The sequence below is a fragment of the Camelina sativa genome, chromosome 11 (assembly GCF_030686135.1).
Source record: "Camelina sativa cultivar CO46 ecotype springtype chromosome 11, ASM3068613v1".
NCBI classification, from domain to species: Eukaryota; Viridiplantae; Streptophyta; class Magnoliopsida; order Brassicales; family Brassicaceae; genus Camelina; species Camelina sativa.
The window spans coordinates 5,653,200-5,669,722 of NC_141890.1; the positions used below are offsets into that span (position 1 = coordinate 5,653,200).

A 16,523-nucleotide genomic window follows, 5' to 3' on the forward strand; every position below is an offset into this window, starting at 1 on the left:
ACTGAGCAAGGGTGAAATAAAGAAAGAAGTCTAGTCGCACAAAAAAAACAAAAAAAAAAGGTAAAAAGGGGCGTTCCGAGAATCGAACTCGGGACCTCTCGCACCCAAAGCGAGAATCATACCACTAGACCAAACGCCCATTTGATTAGTCTACTCGTTTAGTTGTATTTGTCTTACATTTAGTGCCTCCCAGAACTAAACTAGGGTTTTGTAGAGAGTGTATATATAGTTAACTCATCGTCATAACTTAATTCCGGCACGAGTCTCGTTCTCTTCTCTATTCCGCCGTCATCTAGGTCTGCGAATATCAAGGTGAGCTTGAATCATCCCTTTGCTTAAGCATTAGGGTCGTTCTTCATTCTGTTTAAGCCCTTGATTGATCGTTTCATATTTATGTTTTGTTAATAAATACTTCCGTCTTGAAAAATTAGTGAAGGAGCTCGAAATGGCAACAGTTCCAGGACAGCTGGTCTGGGAGATCGTAAAGAGAAACAACTGTTTCTTGGTGAAGCAGTTCGGCAGAGGTAACGCTAAGGTTCAGTTCAGCAAAGAGAGCAACAACCTCGTTAACCTCAACTCTTACAAGCACTCTGGTATTGATTCAACTCTTGTTCACTCTAGATTTATCTCAAGCTTTATTCTGAATCTGTGTGATAGAATGTTGCTTATATGAACACAAGTCAATTTCCCTTTTTAAGTCTCGAAATGTAATTAGTGAGTTCTTGAATTGGTTGAGTTTGCTAGATTGAATCTGAAATCTGTAAAGTTTGTATCTTTTCGTTGAATATTTGCTGGTTTCTTGCTGTTATGTGATTGAATTTGTATAAGAATCTGTAGACTTTGTTTAATTTGTTCTTTTTGATATGATTACAGGTTTGGCAAACAAGAAGACAGTGACCATTCAGGCAGCTGACAAGGACCAAGGTGTGGTACTCGGAACCACCAAGACCAAGAGACAAAACAAGCCTAAGCTCTCTGTTAACAAGTCTGTCCTCAAGAAGGAGTTCCCGAGGATGACCAAAGCTGTTGTCAACCAGGTATTACTCACTTTCTTTTTAAGCTTTATGAAGAGGGTCTGCTTTATTTGTTTCTATACTTGTTGGGGGTATTTGGAAATTTAGGATTGGTAATGGTTCATAGGTTTTCTGAGCTGTGATGAGAAAGCTAACACGTAAGAAGAGATACTCCTTTGTGGGGTATTTCTTCAATGAAATACATTTGTTACGCTTGGCTTCTGAGCTAAAACTTCTTAGCTATTTCTTTCAATTTAGTGTTTTAATTTGTTTTTTCTTGACAAATTTTATCTGTGATGAGAAACCTAACACGTAAGAAGAGGTACTCCTTTGTGGGGTGTTTCTTCAATGAAATACATTTGTTACGCTTGGCTTCTGAGCTAAAACTTCTTTAGTTATTGTTCTCAATCTAGTGTTTTCGTCTGCCTTTTTTTCTGACAAATATTATCTGTGATGAGAAAGCTAACACGTAAGAAGAGGTACTCCTTTGTGGGGTATTTCTTCTATGAAATACATTTGTTACGCTTGGCTTCTGAGCTAATATAAAGCATTAACCATATTAGAATCTAAGAGTACATTGTTTTTTTTGTTTTTGCAAATTTTATCAGTGATGAGAAAGCTAACACGTAAGGAGAGGTACTCCTTTGTGGGGTATTTCTTCTATGAAATATAATTGTTACGCTTGGCTTCTGAGATAAATCTTTTTTTCTGTGCATTATTTCAAATTTGTTTCTGTTACTGTTTTTGATGTGCTAATCGTTTTATTGTCTACTCTATACAGGTGGTGGACAACTACTACAGGCCTGATTTGAAGAAGGCAGCACTTGCTAGGCTCAGCGTTATCAGCAAAGGTCTTAGAGTCGCCAAGTCTGGTCCCAAGAGGAGAAACAGACAAGCTTGAAGAATTCACCACTCAATTAATATATTACCTTCTATAAAAGCTTGTTGTGAGCCCATTGAGAGTTTCAGACAGCTCCGTGTAGGTTAAGATTTTTCTTGAACAGTTGAGAGTTTTGCTTAAACCACCATCATCTTTTGTTTCACTTAATGAAGTTCAAAAGTATTATTAGTATGAACCTATTATCATTGGCTTTATGATGGAAAATGCTACTATCATTGGTGAGCTGCAAGTCTGGCATCATCTGATCATAACAATGTGTTGCCAATTTGACATTGTATTTGCCTATAGATCATGTAATCTAAGAAAAAAACATATGTTGAAACTTGTAGCTTCTGAAACAGATGTGAATCTAAAGGGTTTATCTATAAGTGTAAGATGATGTTAAATCTTGTGGACTCTGAAACCAGATTCCTCGGATGTCATATTCTCTTTCCAGCTCTCGAACTCAGATCCACCAAAGACAAGTTTCTTTATCCCGATATAACTGGACATAAACATATTCCAACGTTGTTAGCGCTTCCACAATTTTGAATCATATCCAGCTTTTAGAAACAAGTTTTAGTCAATAGACAGAGAGAGAACTAAACTCACTCTGAGCTAATTTGCGTCAATGCATTTATCAGAACATCAAGAATCAACGGCTCCGAGGTCCCAATATCAAGCCTGTTAAAACCATATTATTCACGTTAGAGAAGAAAATCTGCAAAAGCAACCAAAGTTTGCCAATCTAAAGTCACAGGACTAAAACTTTTTAGGATAATAAGAGTCATCACCATATACGAGCAACGTTGTCTTGAACCTCAAGATCCCCGATGTTATAAAATGTAGTGGGCTCTACATTAGCTCCAAGGATAGCATCATAGTTTGGCCTCTTATCCAGTGGTGCTTGTGATAACTGCATCCATAAGGGCAAAAGAGAAATCAGCTTTATACTTATTTGTGTGATTAACAAAAAAAAAGCTGAGTAGATAAATTGGCACGCTTGTACTTCCTCGATAAGAGAGAGACATACTTGCATATTCATGGAGTTGTATCCACCAAGTCGTCCAAGGATATGCCAGGAACGAATTGTCTGCAAAATTACAGTCATCAATAAAAAAAAGCAACAAGTGATTTGCTCAGGGCTTATTTGTAGTTTGAGGGGATTACATCAGTGATCAAGGCAATGTCTTTATCCAGTGGTGCATTGTAAAACTCCATCCACATGTATGAGTTGGAATACTCAAATCTTACAATACAACAAAAACCAAGAGAGTTAACAGACAACCAAATACAATTGAAAAAGATCAGGGAGATGATATCAAAAACTATTAATCTACCAGATCAATCAGATGGGCAAGCGAAATCAAGCAAGAGCATCACATATAAGCAATTTTAACTTCAAAGCAAGGAAAGGAATAAAATCTGAGGCCACTCACTTGTTAAACGAGACCTGCATCGAAGTAGCTGAACCAGTCTTAGTGTGAATAATTTTGTCCCTCTTCTTCCTCAATCTCTCTTCCATCTACAAAAAGAGTTCACTGATGATACTAAACCCATTTCAAAAATCAAAGGCTACTCAAAGTTTCAGCTCAACAAGCTTCTCAATTAAGATCCATATATCAAAGATATAAACTTTGTTACCTTTTTTTGAGCTTTATCTGGATTATCTAAACAATCTCCGAGAATATCAGCGAATTCAGGGTCTTTATCGTAATTTATATCTTCTTTCTTCGCTCCGTAAACGCCTCTCTTCCTCGCCGGGAACTCATCCTCTCCTTCTTCTTCTCCAAATTCTATCACATCTTCTTCCATTTCTCGATCTATACCATTTACTCGTAACTTCCCAATCTTCCTAGAACAACTCGCACGTATCCCCTGGACCTTCGGTGCCGGAATCGTGCCAGTGGCACGAAACGGCGCCAAATTATGTGGGAAAAGATTCGAGTGGTTGTTGTTCTTCGCCATGGAAGGCTGAAGAAGATGAAGAGAGCATTGAAACCTTAACATTCTTTAATCTTCTTCTTCTTCTTCACTTCGCCTCTGAGTTCTGCAAGTAGCTTTTGAGAGCTAACACGGGTTTGGGTTTTGGAGAAGATGAAGTGAAGGGGGTTTATCGTAGTTTACAGTGAACGTGAGCGTACACGAATATTAAAGCTGACGTGGCAGAATCAGATCACTCTGTGAATATTAAGAATACAAAAGCCCATTGGGCCTTAAAATTGATCCATTGGACAGCTTCAGAAAGAAAGCTTGCAAATTAGGGTTTTCTAGGGTTTGATTTTTTTTTTTTCCTTACTCTCTCTGTTGTTCACTGTCCATCTCCGTTCTTGTCACGGCGCGAAAGGTAGGTACTACTGAGATTGAGATTGAGATTGAGATTGAGATTGATTGATTTCTCGTGTTGATTTTGTGCTGTTTGTAATAAGAAATGCTGAGACATGTTGATTTATGTATATGAAATGTGTTGGAGTGATTTAGCTTTGGCTTTACACGAAATTTGCAGGGGTTAGCTGAAGTGAGGAGTGGCAGAGTATAATGGAGAAAGGTGGTAAAGGGAGAAAGGAGGAGGTGGTTACAAGGGAGTACACTATCAATCTCCACAGGCGTCTCCATAGCTGGTAATAACATTTACAATCTTTGATTTATATGGTGAAATCATGAGCTTGCATTTATCCTAGTTTTCCTTATTCAGATTGAATTGTTGCTTAGGTACTGTGATGTTAGGAATTACTGATTTGGAGTAGCTCAGTTCCATAGATGTAATGACTTTCTGTAGAACCATTGGACTTGTAAAATTAGTTATATGATCAATTCAATATGTAGAAGTAGAACTCTATGTATGCATTAATGTTTCCATGATTCACCCAATAATCTCTGTCTCTTTGGTTAATTACTAAAAGCTATTATGAGTGATAGGGTTACTATCTTCTTCTGATTGGTACTTTACAAGTTTTACAAATGCTGTGTCTTTGGTAATATGAACAGCACTTTCAAGAAGAAGGCACCCAATGCCATAAAAGAGATCAGGAAGTTCTCAGAGAAAGCCATGGGAACAAAAGATGTAAGAGTTGATGTAAAGCTCAACAAGCAGATATGGAGCAAAGGAATCAGAGGTCCCCCGAGGAGAATCAGAGTGCGTGTTGCTCGCAAGAGGAACGATGATGAAGATGCAAAGGAAGAGTTTTTCTCACTCGTCACTGTGGCTGAGATCCCAGCTGAAGGTTTGTCTGGTTTGGGAACCAAAGTCATCGAGGAAGACGAGTAAAAAACTTATCTTACTACAATATAGCTTCTTTGTTTCATCACCCCGTTACAGTTTATATGAAAAGACAAAGACACACTTCATCATTCAAGTTATAGTCACTTTCTAAGGCGTACCTACCTGTTTATGGATTTAAATGATTTAATCTATGAACATTGAACTTTTAACCGAGATGATCTCGAAGTGTTTGCGATGTAACAAATTACCAGTATTGTAATTATAATACCGGTTTGACTCAGACAAATCGGTAAATCCGTAAAACGGCAAGTTAAAACTGGATAAGAAATACAAATTACTAAACCTACTATTTTTGTTTTACGGGCTTTCTAAATGATAATATTTAGGCCCATTAATAAATTTGGAATGGGCCTTATTCGTAAAGATCGTCTTCCTCGGTTAAATATATCACTCAAGAGAAAACCCTAATCGCCGCCCACCTTAAAGCCGGAGAGAGAGAGACAGAGCTCCAGTTCCGTCGTCAGAAGAATCATGGGTAAAGAAAGACTTAACTCTTGAACTGTTTTTTTTGTATTCCATTTTCATTGATGATTTTTGTGTTTGGAATGGATGATTGATTAGGTAAGGTACACGGTTCGTTGGCTCGTGCCGGTAAGGTGAGAGGTCAGACCCCGAAAGTGGCTAAACAGGATAAGAAGAAGAAGCCACGTGGCCGTGCCCACAAAAGGATGCAACACAATCGCCGTTTCGTCACCGCCGGTAATATTATTATTTTTTCCGTTTTCACTTCTTAGAATCTCTAATCTTGGTTGTTAAGTTAGTTAGTTACTAGTTCTGGTCTACTATAACACTTGTGTATTGTTCAGTGTTCTTATGGTTTTGAGAACTGAATTAGCTCTTGTGGTATATGCTTAGTGATTCTTGAAACATTTCCATAAGAGTATCAACTCTGTGATGTGTGTTATGTTAGTATACGTTTTTTAAAAAATTCTTTCTTAATGAGTGATTTTGGAATTTGATTTCGTCTGTTATTTTCATCTTATGCAGTTGTTGGATTTGGCAAGAAGAGAGGACCCAACTCGTCTGAGAAGTAGATGAAGTTGATCGATCACTGGATGAAGCTGGAGAAGTTTTGCATTTTTCTTTTGTTTTGCTGTCTCGTTTAATGTGTTACTTGTTTTTTTTGGTGATGGATCAGTCGTGTTAGTACGAGTTCTGCAATATCTATAGACAATGTAATTTTCTCATTTCATTTCTCAATCAAATCGACTTTTTGACCATATTTATTATCAATCGATGTTCATTACAATTCTGTAGTCACTGTTTACTCCCGAGCTAAGTACATATTCCTCAACTGATACTTTCGACTTAGAATGTACTGCAGAGTGCTTATGTTTCAAGTAATTTTCGCTTTTTAACGATCAATCTGTACAAATAAAATTTTATGGAATGAAATAAGGATACAAGGCTAAAAAATTTCTTTTAGCATTTGATGTTACAATGAAAAGGTTAAAAAAGATGAAACACTATAACACTCTGTACACAAAAGACCACCATCATGGTTTTTTCTTTTACTTCCAGACCTTAATGGCTCCATCTCTGCTGCTTGATATCAACAGTCTCTGGTTCAGTTTTACAGATGCTAGAGACTGAACTGAGTCACGGTGACAACCCGCTGTGTCTGTCGCAGCAGCCGCAAGTACCGCCTTTGCCGTCAGCTTGGTTGCCAGAGGCCGCCTCTTTGTCTCCTGCAAGCAGAAAAACAAACATAAGCTCATCATAAAATATCGTCAAATGCTTAATCTATACAACTGCAAGATATCGTTATGCGAAGATCAAAATATATATATCTGATCAACAGACCTGAACAAATTGCACGCCGGAGTTGGTTTTAAGTTCGTAGAAATCAACATTTCCGACTCCTTTCAAATTCGGACCGCATATACTATAACTTCTCTCAGGGCTGTGTTGGTCCAAAACACACAGAAAACAAGAATTGCGTCAGTTTTTGTTTTCTATTCACAAGATGTGTGACAAAACGTTTGATTGTAAGAACACAAGTTAGTAAAGTTTTTAGATTTAAAACCTGGAGTAATCCCAACACCGAATCTTCAAGTCAGTACCACCAGTTAACAAGTCGCCGCCAGGTAAAGGAAGCAAAGTGCGGATACCAGGAAGACGAGGAGGAGGCTCGTTCAACTCTTCGATTCTGTACTTGGAACTCATGTTCTGGCGAAGATTCGGCTTTGAATTTACCTTATTGCTTGGTAACTTCCATTGAAACTCGGAAACATCCGTCTCGTTTTCATAGTTGGCTACTCTCAATACCTACAAAAATCCAACAGAATCAGCTTAATAACAAGTCCAAATCGGTTTTCAGCTCAAAGATATGGTCTACTCTATCAAAACAGAGTTTCTTTCATGGTCTAATTCAAAACTGCGCCTCCAATCACTATTAAACTATCTACTTGCGGACCCAACAGAAAACTGTAGGCCAAAGTCAAGGTCCAATATAACGGTAGAACAACATTACCTGGTGACAGCTACCTGCCTCTGCATTCCAGAGTGAAACTTCATTGCAACCGGCAGCAATATAAATGAAAGGTCTCATAGTGGTGGACACTGAGACGCTTGGAGGAAGAAAACAGAGGCACATCTTCTCTATGGGGCATACAAGAGGGTATTGCCATGAATTTACGGGAACACGAAATCTCAAATCCCAAAGAGTAAGCACTCCCCTTGAAGAACCAGAGACAAACCAATTCCCACAAGGGCTTGTAACCAAAGAAGACACGTATCCTTCTTCAGGGTTTGCTTTCAGTGTCCATGCATCTAAATCTGATCTTGTATCCCAAAGGTGGATTCCGCAGTTTTGAGTACTATACATTACCATCGGACCAGAAAGGCTATCAGCGGTATAATTCAAGAGAGAAACTAGAGCGCCTTCTTTAACATCCTTCTTTTTAATATCAACAATTCCTGAATACTTTTCCACTACGTTCCCCAAGCCTCTGGAGATATGGTCAATTGAAAACATATGTATCACACCATCAGAGGCTCCAACGACAATTTGTGTTGAATTCCGAAGCATTGTTGTGCACATCCCTCTGCTTCCCTCGAGATGATATGTTAGCCTTGACCTAAAAGAGATGTCCTTCTCCAGTTTTCTAGAGTCCCACACCTTCACTGTGGAATCATCTGATGCACTAACAAAAAAGCTATGATCGCTTGAAGTGGCAATGTCGTTGACCGCAGAGCGATGCTCCTGTAGATGAGCAACTAATACTCCACGAGGCTTCCACCCTGAATCCGGAACCGATGTCCTTGACAAAGATGGTTCTCCGACAAGATCCGCTGGAGAAGAAGCATCTTCTGAAGTCACAGAAGCGCTTTTTGAGGAGCTTGACACACCGAGATCTTGAAATTTACTGATAGCTGAGGAGATTTGATCATTTTCTCTGCAATCTGGCTCATGTACCACTCTGTAAAATTGTTTAGGATTGTTCCCGACATGGAATGACCCAGAAATCAGCTTAGGCACTGGAACCGAACTAGCCAAGTTAAAGGACTTACTCATGGAATCCATCCATGGCACTGATAATGAACCCATTCCCAGAGAGTTCATCTGCAATGAAGACTCAGAAGCCACAGGAGGATTTGTAGCTGCTCTTTTGTCCATGCTAAACGAATAGAGAGGTATGTTCTCTGGTTCAATATAGCTATTCAAACCAGATACATATGGTGCCATAAACCCAGAGAACTGTAACTTCTCTTGACACAAGGGATCACGTGACTCAACATTGTTGGAAACATTGGGTCTAGGGTTTCTCGGGATTCTCAATTTCACATCCTTTTCTGCATACTTTCCTTGAACTTCTGGTTGCTTCGATGCACTTCTAATCTGTTTTTGTCCTTCCACATTTTGCTTCTGTTCAGCCCCACATTCTATTGAATTTAACTCCCCAGTATCTTTGTCAAACAAATCAACAGTTTCCCAATCTTTGGATTGAGGTGAAGAACTGTACCATATCTTTCGCTGTCTCGCCACGATTTCTGGTTTTCTAGCTTTTTCTAAGATACTGTAAACCACTTCCCTTGTGACTTGGGGCCTTAAACATGAAAGTAGACCTTCCTCAGAAGCAATTGACGCAGGCAGTCTACTGAGAAAGGGGCGTATTACTGGGGCAATAAAAGCAAAAGAGTCGATTGCACCTATACATTCACTACTTGCGGCAATGAAAGTGACAACTGCCCTCCTTACCCATTGAGATGGATAGCGTAGCAAAGGATAAACACACTCTATCATTTGGAGGAGAGCTCTCTTCCGCAAGAAATTACTCTTGCATAATGTGGATAAGCACTCCAATGCATTGACAATAACAGCCTCTGTCTGATCACTCAAAGCTTGATCGATATAGGGCAATAGATACTCCTCCACACTTCTCTGACCGACAAAAAAGCATACATAAACAATTTTCTCAAAGAATACAGATCTTAGCTGTTCATCTCTGTCATTTAGAAAAGCAGGGAGGATCGGTAGTAGAAAGTCATTACTCTGCCTCTGACCAAAGAAAAAGCAAAGTTCCCCCATGTCCTGAAGGAGTGCTCTTCTAACATTTGGAGTTTGTTTTGGACCCATAACAAGCTCTTGAACAACTTCAGCTATAGTTTTTCTAAGCTGTGCAAGCTGTGCATTTCCATTTGCCTTTTGCAAGTGACTAGGGGTCTCACTAGGAGGTGAAGCGGGGATCTGCTGGGAATTCAATTCATTAAGAACCCCTACATCACTCAACTGGAAAGAATGCATCAGGAATCCATAAGCAGTAAGAGCAAGTTTTGCAATATTGCTGGCATAGCATATCCTCACACTCTCTTCTGTATCTTCAGGTAGCATGGAGAGCATAGGAAATATATACTCTGGGAAAATCTTCGCATCACTAGGAGGAAAATCTCGGACAAGCGGCAGAATGTCACACAAAGTTTCCATGGCAGCACACCGCACAATTGCTGTTGGATCAGAAAGCAAGGCAACGACGTATGGAAGTACACGCTGTAAGCGATCATCATCATCAATATACAAAGAGCAAGACCTCAATAGAAGTATAGCTTCCCTCCTCAAATGAGGCAACTTGATATTGCGGATGCAAGAACAGAGCATAGATGCAATAAGAACCATTCCCTCACATTTCATGTTACCCTCTACAGGTAGAAAAGGAGTGCCATAAGTGTCAGAACGGCTATCATAAAGAGACATTAGTGTACCCAAATCGTCCATTGTTATCTTTTTCAAGAAAGGATGGCGATTTTTCTTGACTGCATCAGAAATAGAGTGAAGAATCTCATCCTTTGAGTTAACAGTATTACTGCTCAAGACCTTCGATGCGTTCAATTTGTGATTTGCAAAAGTTTCCTGCACCTTGCTTGCGTTCACTGAATTTGAAGGTACAGGAGGATCAACGTCATCCTCATCACCTGGCTTATTTTCCATCATCTTTTTAAGTATTTCTTGAAATATCCCCTGGCAAGTCGCTACCTAGACGTAATGAAGCAAAAAATATATAAATCAAGTCGATACGGAATGTAGAACGAGTATACAGAAAATTTCGATAGTTACCCTCATATCTGAAGGAAGTGGATTCCAACAACAATATAAAGTGTGCAGAAATGGTGAGAAGTAGTTTGGGAAAACAACTCCCACATAATTTTTCAGGTAGTCTTCAGCAGATAGGCGTGCTTCAGGTTCTAACTGAATCATATGAAGAATCATCTTGCGAATTCCCAGATCAGGAATCTGAATCCAATAAAAATAGAAAGACCAACGAAGATGAGTGAGAAAGAGTTTAAAACAATCAGCCAACAAAAATCAAATTCAGAAGTCAAACCACAGAAGACACAAGTCCCCTGTACCATTCAGATGGGATGAGATTGATACCTATGAGGAGACAATGAAATAGAAAGATGCGAAGAAATACCTTTTCAAGATGTTGGCTAGGATCATGTTGCCCTCTACGATAAGCGAGAAGCTGAGCCAGTTCAAATAGTGGCTGTCCCTCCATAAAAAGTTCTGCTATCACACACCTGAAGCATTAATATGAATCTATTACAATATGCTACCAACTTTAAAACTTAAGGAGTTAAGGTAAGATATTGTTTTTGCCATTTTGAAAACCATTAGAAGCATTGAACAGATAGAGTGATATAAAAACAGACGGCATATGAGCTCACCCCACAGCAAATATATCCATGGACGGTTTTAATGGAGCATCTTGTGCTACTTGTGTCTCACCTCCATGCTCGTAGAATCTCTGTAATTAAGCAACAATCTGTTCAAACATGGAAAAAACAAGGGAAAAAAAAACAGAAACATGACCAACAAGAAAGGGAGCTTTTTTCTTGATGGTTCCTTGCCACCAATTCTTAGTAGTGATACGGAAAGAAACTAACTGTGGCGCACCCCAAACAAAGTGATAATATCCTTAGCAGAGGGTGCAATAGAACAAATTAACAAATCTACATCGATCAAATTAACTGAATAAATTCTGATAAGTGTTCTAAAAATACCTCTGGAGCAAGATAACAAAGTCTTTGTCCCCTTGTGTCAAAGAAAAAGGAGAAGTCTGATGGATCATCATAAGGAATGTATGTAGGTTTAAAGGATGCAAAATCAGCAAGGTAAAGCCAGTTCCAGGAAGTGAGCAATACGTTCTCGCACTTGATATCACCTAAAAAATTTTCATATTCACACACATCAAAAATCCAATGAACCACCATGAGGATCATATGCTCTCAAACTATCAAACCTTACCATGACATATATCCTTCTCATGACATTGCTTCACCGCAAGAAGCAACTGCAGAAAGAACAAACCAAAATTCAGAAAACTCAAAATACCTTACGCCTCAAATAGAATGGTAGCAAGATCAAGAAAACAACCTGAAACGCCAACCATTTCTTCTCCACAAGGTTGAGAAAAGGCCGCGTACTCAACCGATCATGCAGATTACTGTAAAAGTATTGCCTCACTAGATAAGCTGCTTTATCAGTCTCTTGCCAAAACTGCAAACACATTATTAAACCAAAATCAAACAATCAAAACCACCAACTAACTCAATTCAAGATATGAACAGAACCAGAGTCTTAAACAAAAAAATCATTCCTTTCTCGTCGCAGCAAGATTAAAAACACAAACCCAATACAGAGAAATCGAATCAAAACCTGAAAAGGCCAAACATGAGGATGCTCTAGAGACAAAAACACATCCTTGATCTTAACAAGATGTCTCTCATAGTCCCTGAGATCGATCGAGTCACCACGCTTGAAGTAAACCTTAACAACAACCAATCCTTCGTCGTGCTTACATTGGATCGACTTTAAGAATCTTCCTCTACATAGAACCTCTTTCAAAACCAGATTGTACGAAGACGGCAAGTCGTGGAGGTAGTACTCCGTCGCCGAGACTTGTGTCGTCCGTGCGATTTTGTTTCCCATCCGAAGACCTAAATTAAAATTGTTTCTCCTTCGATTGAGGTTAAAAACACTCAGCTGAATTCGAACATGGAATCTGATTACGCCGGCGATAAACAGAATCGTCTCCGGTGACGGAGGAAGGAGAGAGGACTTTGCTCTTTGAGTTTTAAAGTTTTGGTTTGGATGAGTTTTTTTCCCCAATTCGACACGTTTCCAATTTGTTTTTTCTTAATTAGTTTATTAGTTTCTAACATTTACATAATATTCCGTACATGTATAAATATATTAAACTTGGAAATTTGTTAGATTTGCACTTTTTGTATTTATTTTTAAAATGGGAAATTTTTCAATTATTACCAAGTGAAAGCAAATTTTATTTAGTGATTTCTAAACAAAAATCTTAAATTAATTACTAAAATAAAATCTCATTTTCAGATTTTTATTTATGTCAAAGAAAAAAATGGGAACTTTACTAAATTAAAAACTATATCTTTCTTTTTGTCAACATAATACAATTACAAACTACATCTATAACCAATTTGACTAGCATGAGATTTAATTTTCCAAAGTTTTAATAAATATTGGAATATCCAATCCCTCTTGAATGGAGAAAGAGAAAAAAAAAATCAAATTAAATCTAATTTTCTACTTTCAAAAGTTTGATCAAATATACAAATAAAATAGTATGATCAAGAGAATCACATGTTATTTAGTTGTATGACCAATCAAACTGAAACAGCTAGACAACACAAAACCTTATATATATGAGTTGGGAGTGTATTAATCCTTATATTTTGATTGGTTAACTGTTTTAATTGATGTGTAAACACCAAAATTGAGGTTGATGTGTCAGAAAAGAAAAGGAGAGCAACACATTCTAGTTTTATTGTATTGATGAGTTGGGGAGCCTATAAACACCATGCAACCACTTAATCTTCCCACAAATCTCATTTTGAAGTCTTTCAAACGCAACCATCCCGCACACAATTTTCTTGTTAGGACAGCGTCTCGATAGCACACCCATTTCCCACATAAATGCGATTTTCCCACCACAGTTAACTATTTCTATCCGACGGTGTGATCTACTATAATTGTACTTCATCAGTTTTTCCAAACCTTGAACATATCTCCATTTTTCACCAACTGAGTCATACCACATGAAATACCCCGAGCCAGATCGACAGTACATTACATTGTCTATCACCCACCACCATTGACACCAAACAATTCTCCTCATATCCATAATATTCCACGTACCTTCTTTTGCCTCAGCGTCATGATTCGGTATTAGTCGCCAAGTTTGTGTCTTTGTGTCGAATACCTCTGACCAATCTGTGGACTTGTCTGATCCGTGACATCCTCCCATTACGTATATTTTGTCACCGAGTACATATGCCATCGCGTTACTCCGAGCAACCGTCATGTTAGGTGCGTCACGCCACGTGTGCCTCCAGCAATCAAATATTCTAACCGTAGAAGAGGGCGCGACAGTTCCACCGATTGCATAGATGTCCGAACCCATCGCTACGGTGGACTTTGATGCCGGAAGAGAATCAGAACTAGATGAAATCGGAACCATGAAATTTCCACTTGACTTGGTTGGCGTCCGGTTAGGTTTAATCCAAATACTAAACCAGCGAGGACATGGACGTTTAGTTAAGCGTAAGCAAATGTAGAGACAGATATCGTTGGTTTTAGATCGGCCGGCGTAGAGTTCCGGTGAAGAGAGGAGAGAATGAAAGGTTTTGGAGACGAGTGAGAGTGAAGGGTAATGCGATTTAGAGATACGTGCGAAGAACTCTACAATGAGTTCGTATGGAAGTGACGAAAACGATGACGACTCATCACATTGCGGAGGAGTCTTCTTTTTATGCGATGGTTTAACTTCGCCTCCGGCTCCGGAGATCATCATCGTTGGCAGATATTGTAGGTCGTAGCCGTGGATCCAAATGATGATGATTACGGTTATATAAAAGAGTTATTTGGCAAAATGATACGTTTTTAGAACTTAATTAGATTAGTAGTCACTTTACTATTTAATTATGAAGTGTGTAACAGAGAGTTGAGTGTATTGGGTAAATGACCAAAAAGGGTTTAATTGTTTTTTCTTTTCTCTGTCTTCCTTCTCCCTCGTTTCTCTCTCTTTTCTTTCCAGTTCATTGACTAATAACACAAATAAATAACGTCGACAGTCCCACATAGATTTGAAGCTCCACCGTCTCACCCATTTAGGCGCCTAAGAAGCGCTAGATGAAGGTGGTGGTCTATCTACGTTGCATGGAATCGTCGGAGATGTATCGATTCCCGCTCCGGAATCAGAAACAAGAGTGGAATCGTCCAGAATCGCCGGAATCGGTTTGAAATCGATGTGGAACCGTAAGATTCCGAGTGGGATGCGTGGGGAAGTAGTTAAGAAGCGTCGCTAGACTTGGTAATGATCGGAAATAAAATCTGGAAAAAGTGCAAAGAACGGCGGTTAGGGTTTTATGGGAGAAAGATGACCCTTCAATAAAATTACAAATTTGCCCCTCGTATGTTTAGGAAAAAAAATCTATTTGTGACCACTAAGATTCGAACCGCCTACCTGGCTTAGAATGAACAGCAAACGTCGCTAGATTAGCAAGTAAAAGACATTTTTTGCCTTGTCTTAGTAGCACAAGGAATATTGTTAGCAAAACCAAAGCTTCTCCAAAAAATAAATTATAAATCATCATCATAAATTGGTTTTTTTTTTTCATGGTCTATGATTTATATATAAAAAAAACAACTATAAAAATAGAGCTTAAGCTTAGAAGAACTTGTAATCAGAAGCATACTAGAAAGTTCGGGATTGGTCGACAATATTTTCTGAGCTAGGCGGTAACAGCTAGTAACAACCATTCTCTAATGTACATATCCAAACAACACAAATCATTAGTATCAAAAAATTTCTAATCATACATACAATTTAGCAAATGTTCCTATCCAAAAGAAGTAACGGTTTAGAACTTGACAGAATAAGAGATTATCTTGTTTATGAGATGACTTTTTATATCTTTGACGTCTACGGAGTTGAATTCTATTTAGAAATAATTAAATCAACATATGTTTTTAAGATATGTAAGAGATCAACTGAACAAATAATGAACAAAATTAAATCACATTATCAAAATTACACAGCAGGCTAACTAAATAGCTCTACAAGAAGATATTTTTAATTGGTTCATGAATCTGCCTCTTCCTGATGATATTGATGATATTTTCGATGAAGAAGGTTGTCATAATCATGGACTGCAACTAGATGCTGAAGATTTTGCTCATATCGATCTTGGTGTTGTTGAAGAGGCTAATCTGGGAGGAATTGGTGAAATGGGAGGAGCAAGGCGTGGACACCAAAAAAAAGGATAATTTTTTAGAGATAAAAAAAAAATGTCCGTACATACACTATATTAAATGATGCACACACTATAGTCATTCTCATAAACTTGGCATACCATACATGAACTTGGCTAACAAATCCGGTTCAACAACATCATGGACCTGAATGATCTAGCTGCGTTGCTGCTATAAGTCCGAGCAAATCATGACTACGACATTTGTCATGAGATTGCGGCTCTCATTGTAGTAAGTTTTTTTTCCCTAATTTAAGACATAATTAAAACTTTTCAAACTAATTGAGTTTTGTATCAGAAAGTAACTCAAAGTCTAAAAACTTAACTAGATTAAGCTAAAAACTCAATTATTTCAAACTCAGAAATTTGCATCTATTATTAATTTGGAAAAAAAACTGGATCGACCCAAATAAAGGGTTTACTTACTAAACTAACTAATGCTAATTTATGAAATTAATTTTTCAATAATATTTTGATAAATATTTTCATTAATTAATTTTATATATTTTAATAGTTCAAAAACAAAATATGAAAGATCAGCTCAATGTTGTCAACCAATACTTTATTG

At 38.1% G+C, this 16,523-nt stretch overlaps 4 protein-coding genes, 1 long non-coding RNA gene, 5 other non-coding genes and 1 pseudogene across 11 annotated transcripts; 7 read left to right on the forward strand and 4 right to left on the reverse strand.

The window, feature by feature from the left end:
* The first annotated feature begins 25 nt into the window (after positions 1-25).
* On the forward strand, positions 26-2,082 carry LOC104721923 (large ribosomal subunit protein eL28y). Its single transcript, XM_010440001.3, has 4 exons — positions 26-312; positions 432-593; positions 874-1,037; positions 1,795-2,082. Exons 2-4 carry the CDS (start codon positions 446-448, stop codon positions 1,912-1,914), a joined length of 432 nt encoding a protein of 143 aa, XP_010438303.1. The 5' UTR covers positions 26-312; positions 432-445; the 3' UTR covers positions 1,915-2,082.
* Positions 68-139, reverse strand: TRNAP-UGG (transfer RNA proline (anticodon UGG)). Its single transcript has one exon. It is a non-coding gene; the product is annotated as a tRNA-Pro (tRNA).
* On the forward strand, positions 1,147-1,243 carry LOC147933660 (small nucleolar RNA R24). The gene has a single exon (XR_015573260.1). It is a non-coding gene; the product is annotated as a small nucleolar RNA R24 (small nucleolar RNA).
* On the forward strand, positions 1,301-1,397 carry LOC147933661 (small nucleolar RNA R24). Its single transcript, XR_015573261.1, has one exon. It is a non-coding gene; the product is annotated as a small nucleolar RNA R24 (small nucleolar RNA).
* LOC147933662 (small nucleolar RNA R24) lies at positions 1,458-1,554 on the forward strand. The gene has a single exon (XR_015573262.1). It is a non-coding gene; the product is annotated as a small nucleolar RNA R24 (small nucleolar RNA).
* LOC147933663 (small nucleolar RNA R24) lies at positions 1,615-1,711 on the forward strand. Its single transcript, XR_015573264.1, has one exon. It is a non-coding gene; the product is annotated as a small nucleolar RNA R24 (small nucleolar RNA).
* Positions 2,083-2,104: 22 nt separating the features above from the next.
* LOC104721924 (uncharacterized) lies at positions 2,105-4,020 on the reverse strand. The gene is made up of 7 exons (XM_010440002.3): positions 3,538-4,020; positions 3,333-3,418; positions 3,064-3,142; positions 2,927-2,986; positions 2,688-2,809; positions 2,506-2,577; positions 2,105-2,398 (listed from the first exon to the last, which is right to left on the reverse strand). Exons 1-7 carry the CDS (start codon positions 3,901-3,903, stop codon positions 2,296-2,298), a joined length of 888 nt encoding a protein of 295 aa, XP_010438304.1. The 5' UTR covers positions 3,904-4,020; the 3' UTR covers positions 2,105-2,295.
* Positions 4,021-4,117: 97 nt separating this feature from the next.
* On the forward strand, positions 4,118-5,341 carry LOC104721925 (large ribosomal subunit protein eL31z). Of its 2 annotated transcripts, none has more exons than XM_010440003.2 (3): positions 4,118-4,240; positions 4,400-4,514; positions 4,882-5,341. In XM_010440003.2, exons 2-3 carry the CDS (start codon positions 4,432-4,434, stop codon positions 5,159-5,161), a joined length of 363 nt encoding a protein of 120 aa, XP_010438305.1. In that variant the 5' UTR covers positions 4,118-4,240; positions 4,400-4,431; the 3' UTR covers positions 5,162-5,341. The 2 variants fall into 2 exon arrangements, with proteins under 2 accessions (XP_010438305.1, XP_087331674.1); XM_087475548.1 differs by having other exon boundaries at positions 4,156-4,244.
* A 189-nt stretch (positions 5,342-5,530) lies between these two features.
* On the forward strand, positions 5,531-6,396 carry LOC104721926 (small ribosomal subunit protein eS30z/eS30y/eS30x). Its single transcript, XR_757094.3, has 3 exons — positions 5,531-5,651; positions 5,738-5,875; positions 6,164-6,396. It is a non-coding gene; the product is annotated as a small ribosomal subunit protein eS30z/eS30y/eS30x (long non-coding RNA).
* A 112-nt stretch (positions 6,397-6,508) lies between these two features.
* LOC104721928 (serine/threonine-protein kinase VPS15) lies at positions 6,509-12,836 on the reverse strand. Its single transcript, XM_010440004.3, has 11 exons — positions 12,333-12,836; positions 12,051-12,173; positions 11,922-11,967; positions 11,678-11,838; positions 11,342-11,421; positions 11,089-11,194; positions 10,731-10,907; positions 7,650-10,649; positions 7,203-7,444; positions 6,980-7,079; positions 6,509-6,864 (listed from the first exon to the last, which is right to left on the reverse strand). The coding sequence occupies exons 1-11, from the start codon at positions 12,603-12,605 to the stop codon at positions 6,688-6,690; spliced, it is 4,485 nt and encodes a 1,494-aa protein (XP_010438306.2). The 5' UTR covers positions 12,606-12,836; the 3' UTR covers positions 6,509-6,687.
* A 631-nt stretch (positions 12,837-13,467) lies between these two features.
* On the reverse strand, positions 13,468-14,493 carry LOC104727684 (F-box/kelch-repeat protein At4g29370 pseudogene; annotated as a pseudogene).
* Between the last annotated feature and the right edge of the window lie 2,030 nt (positions 14,494-16,523).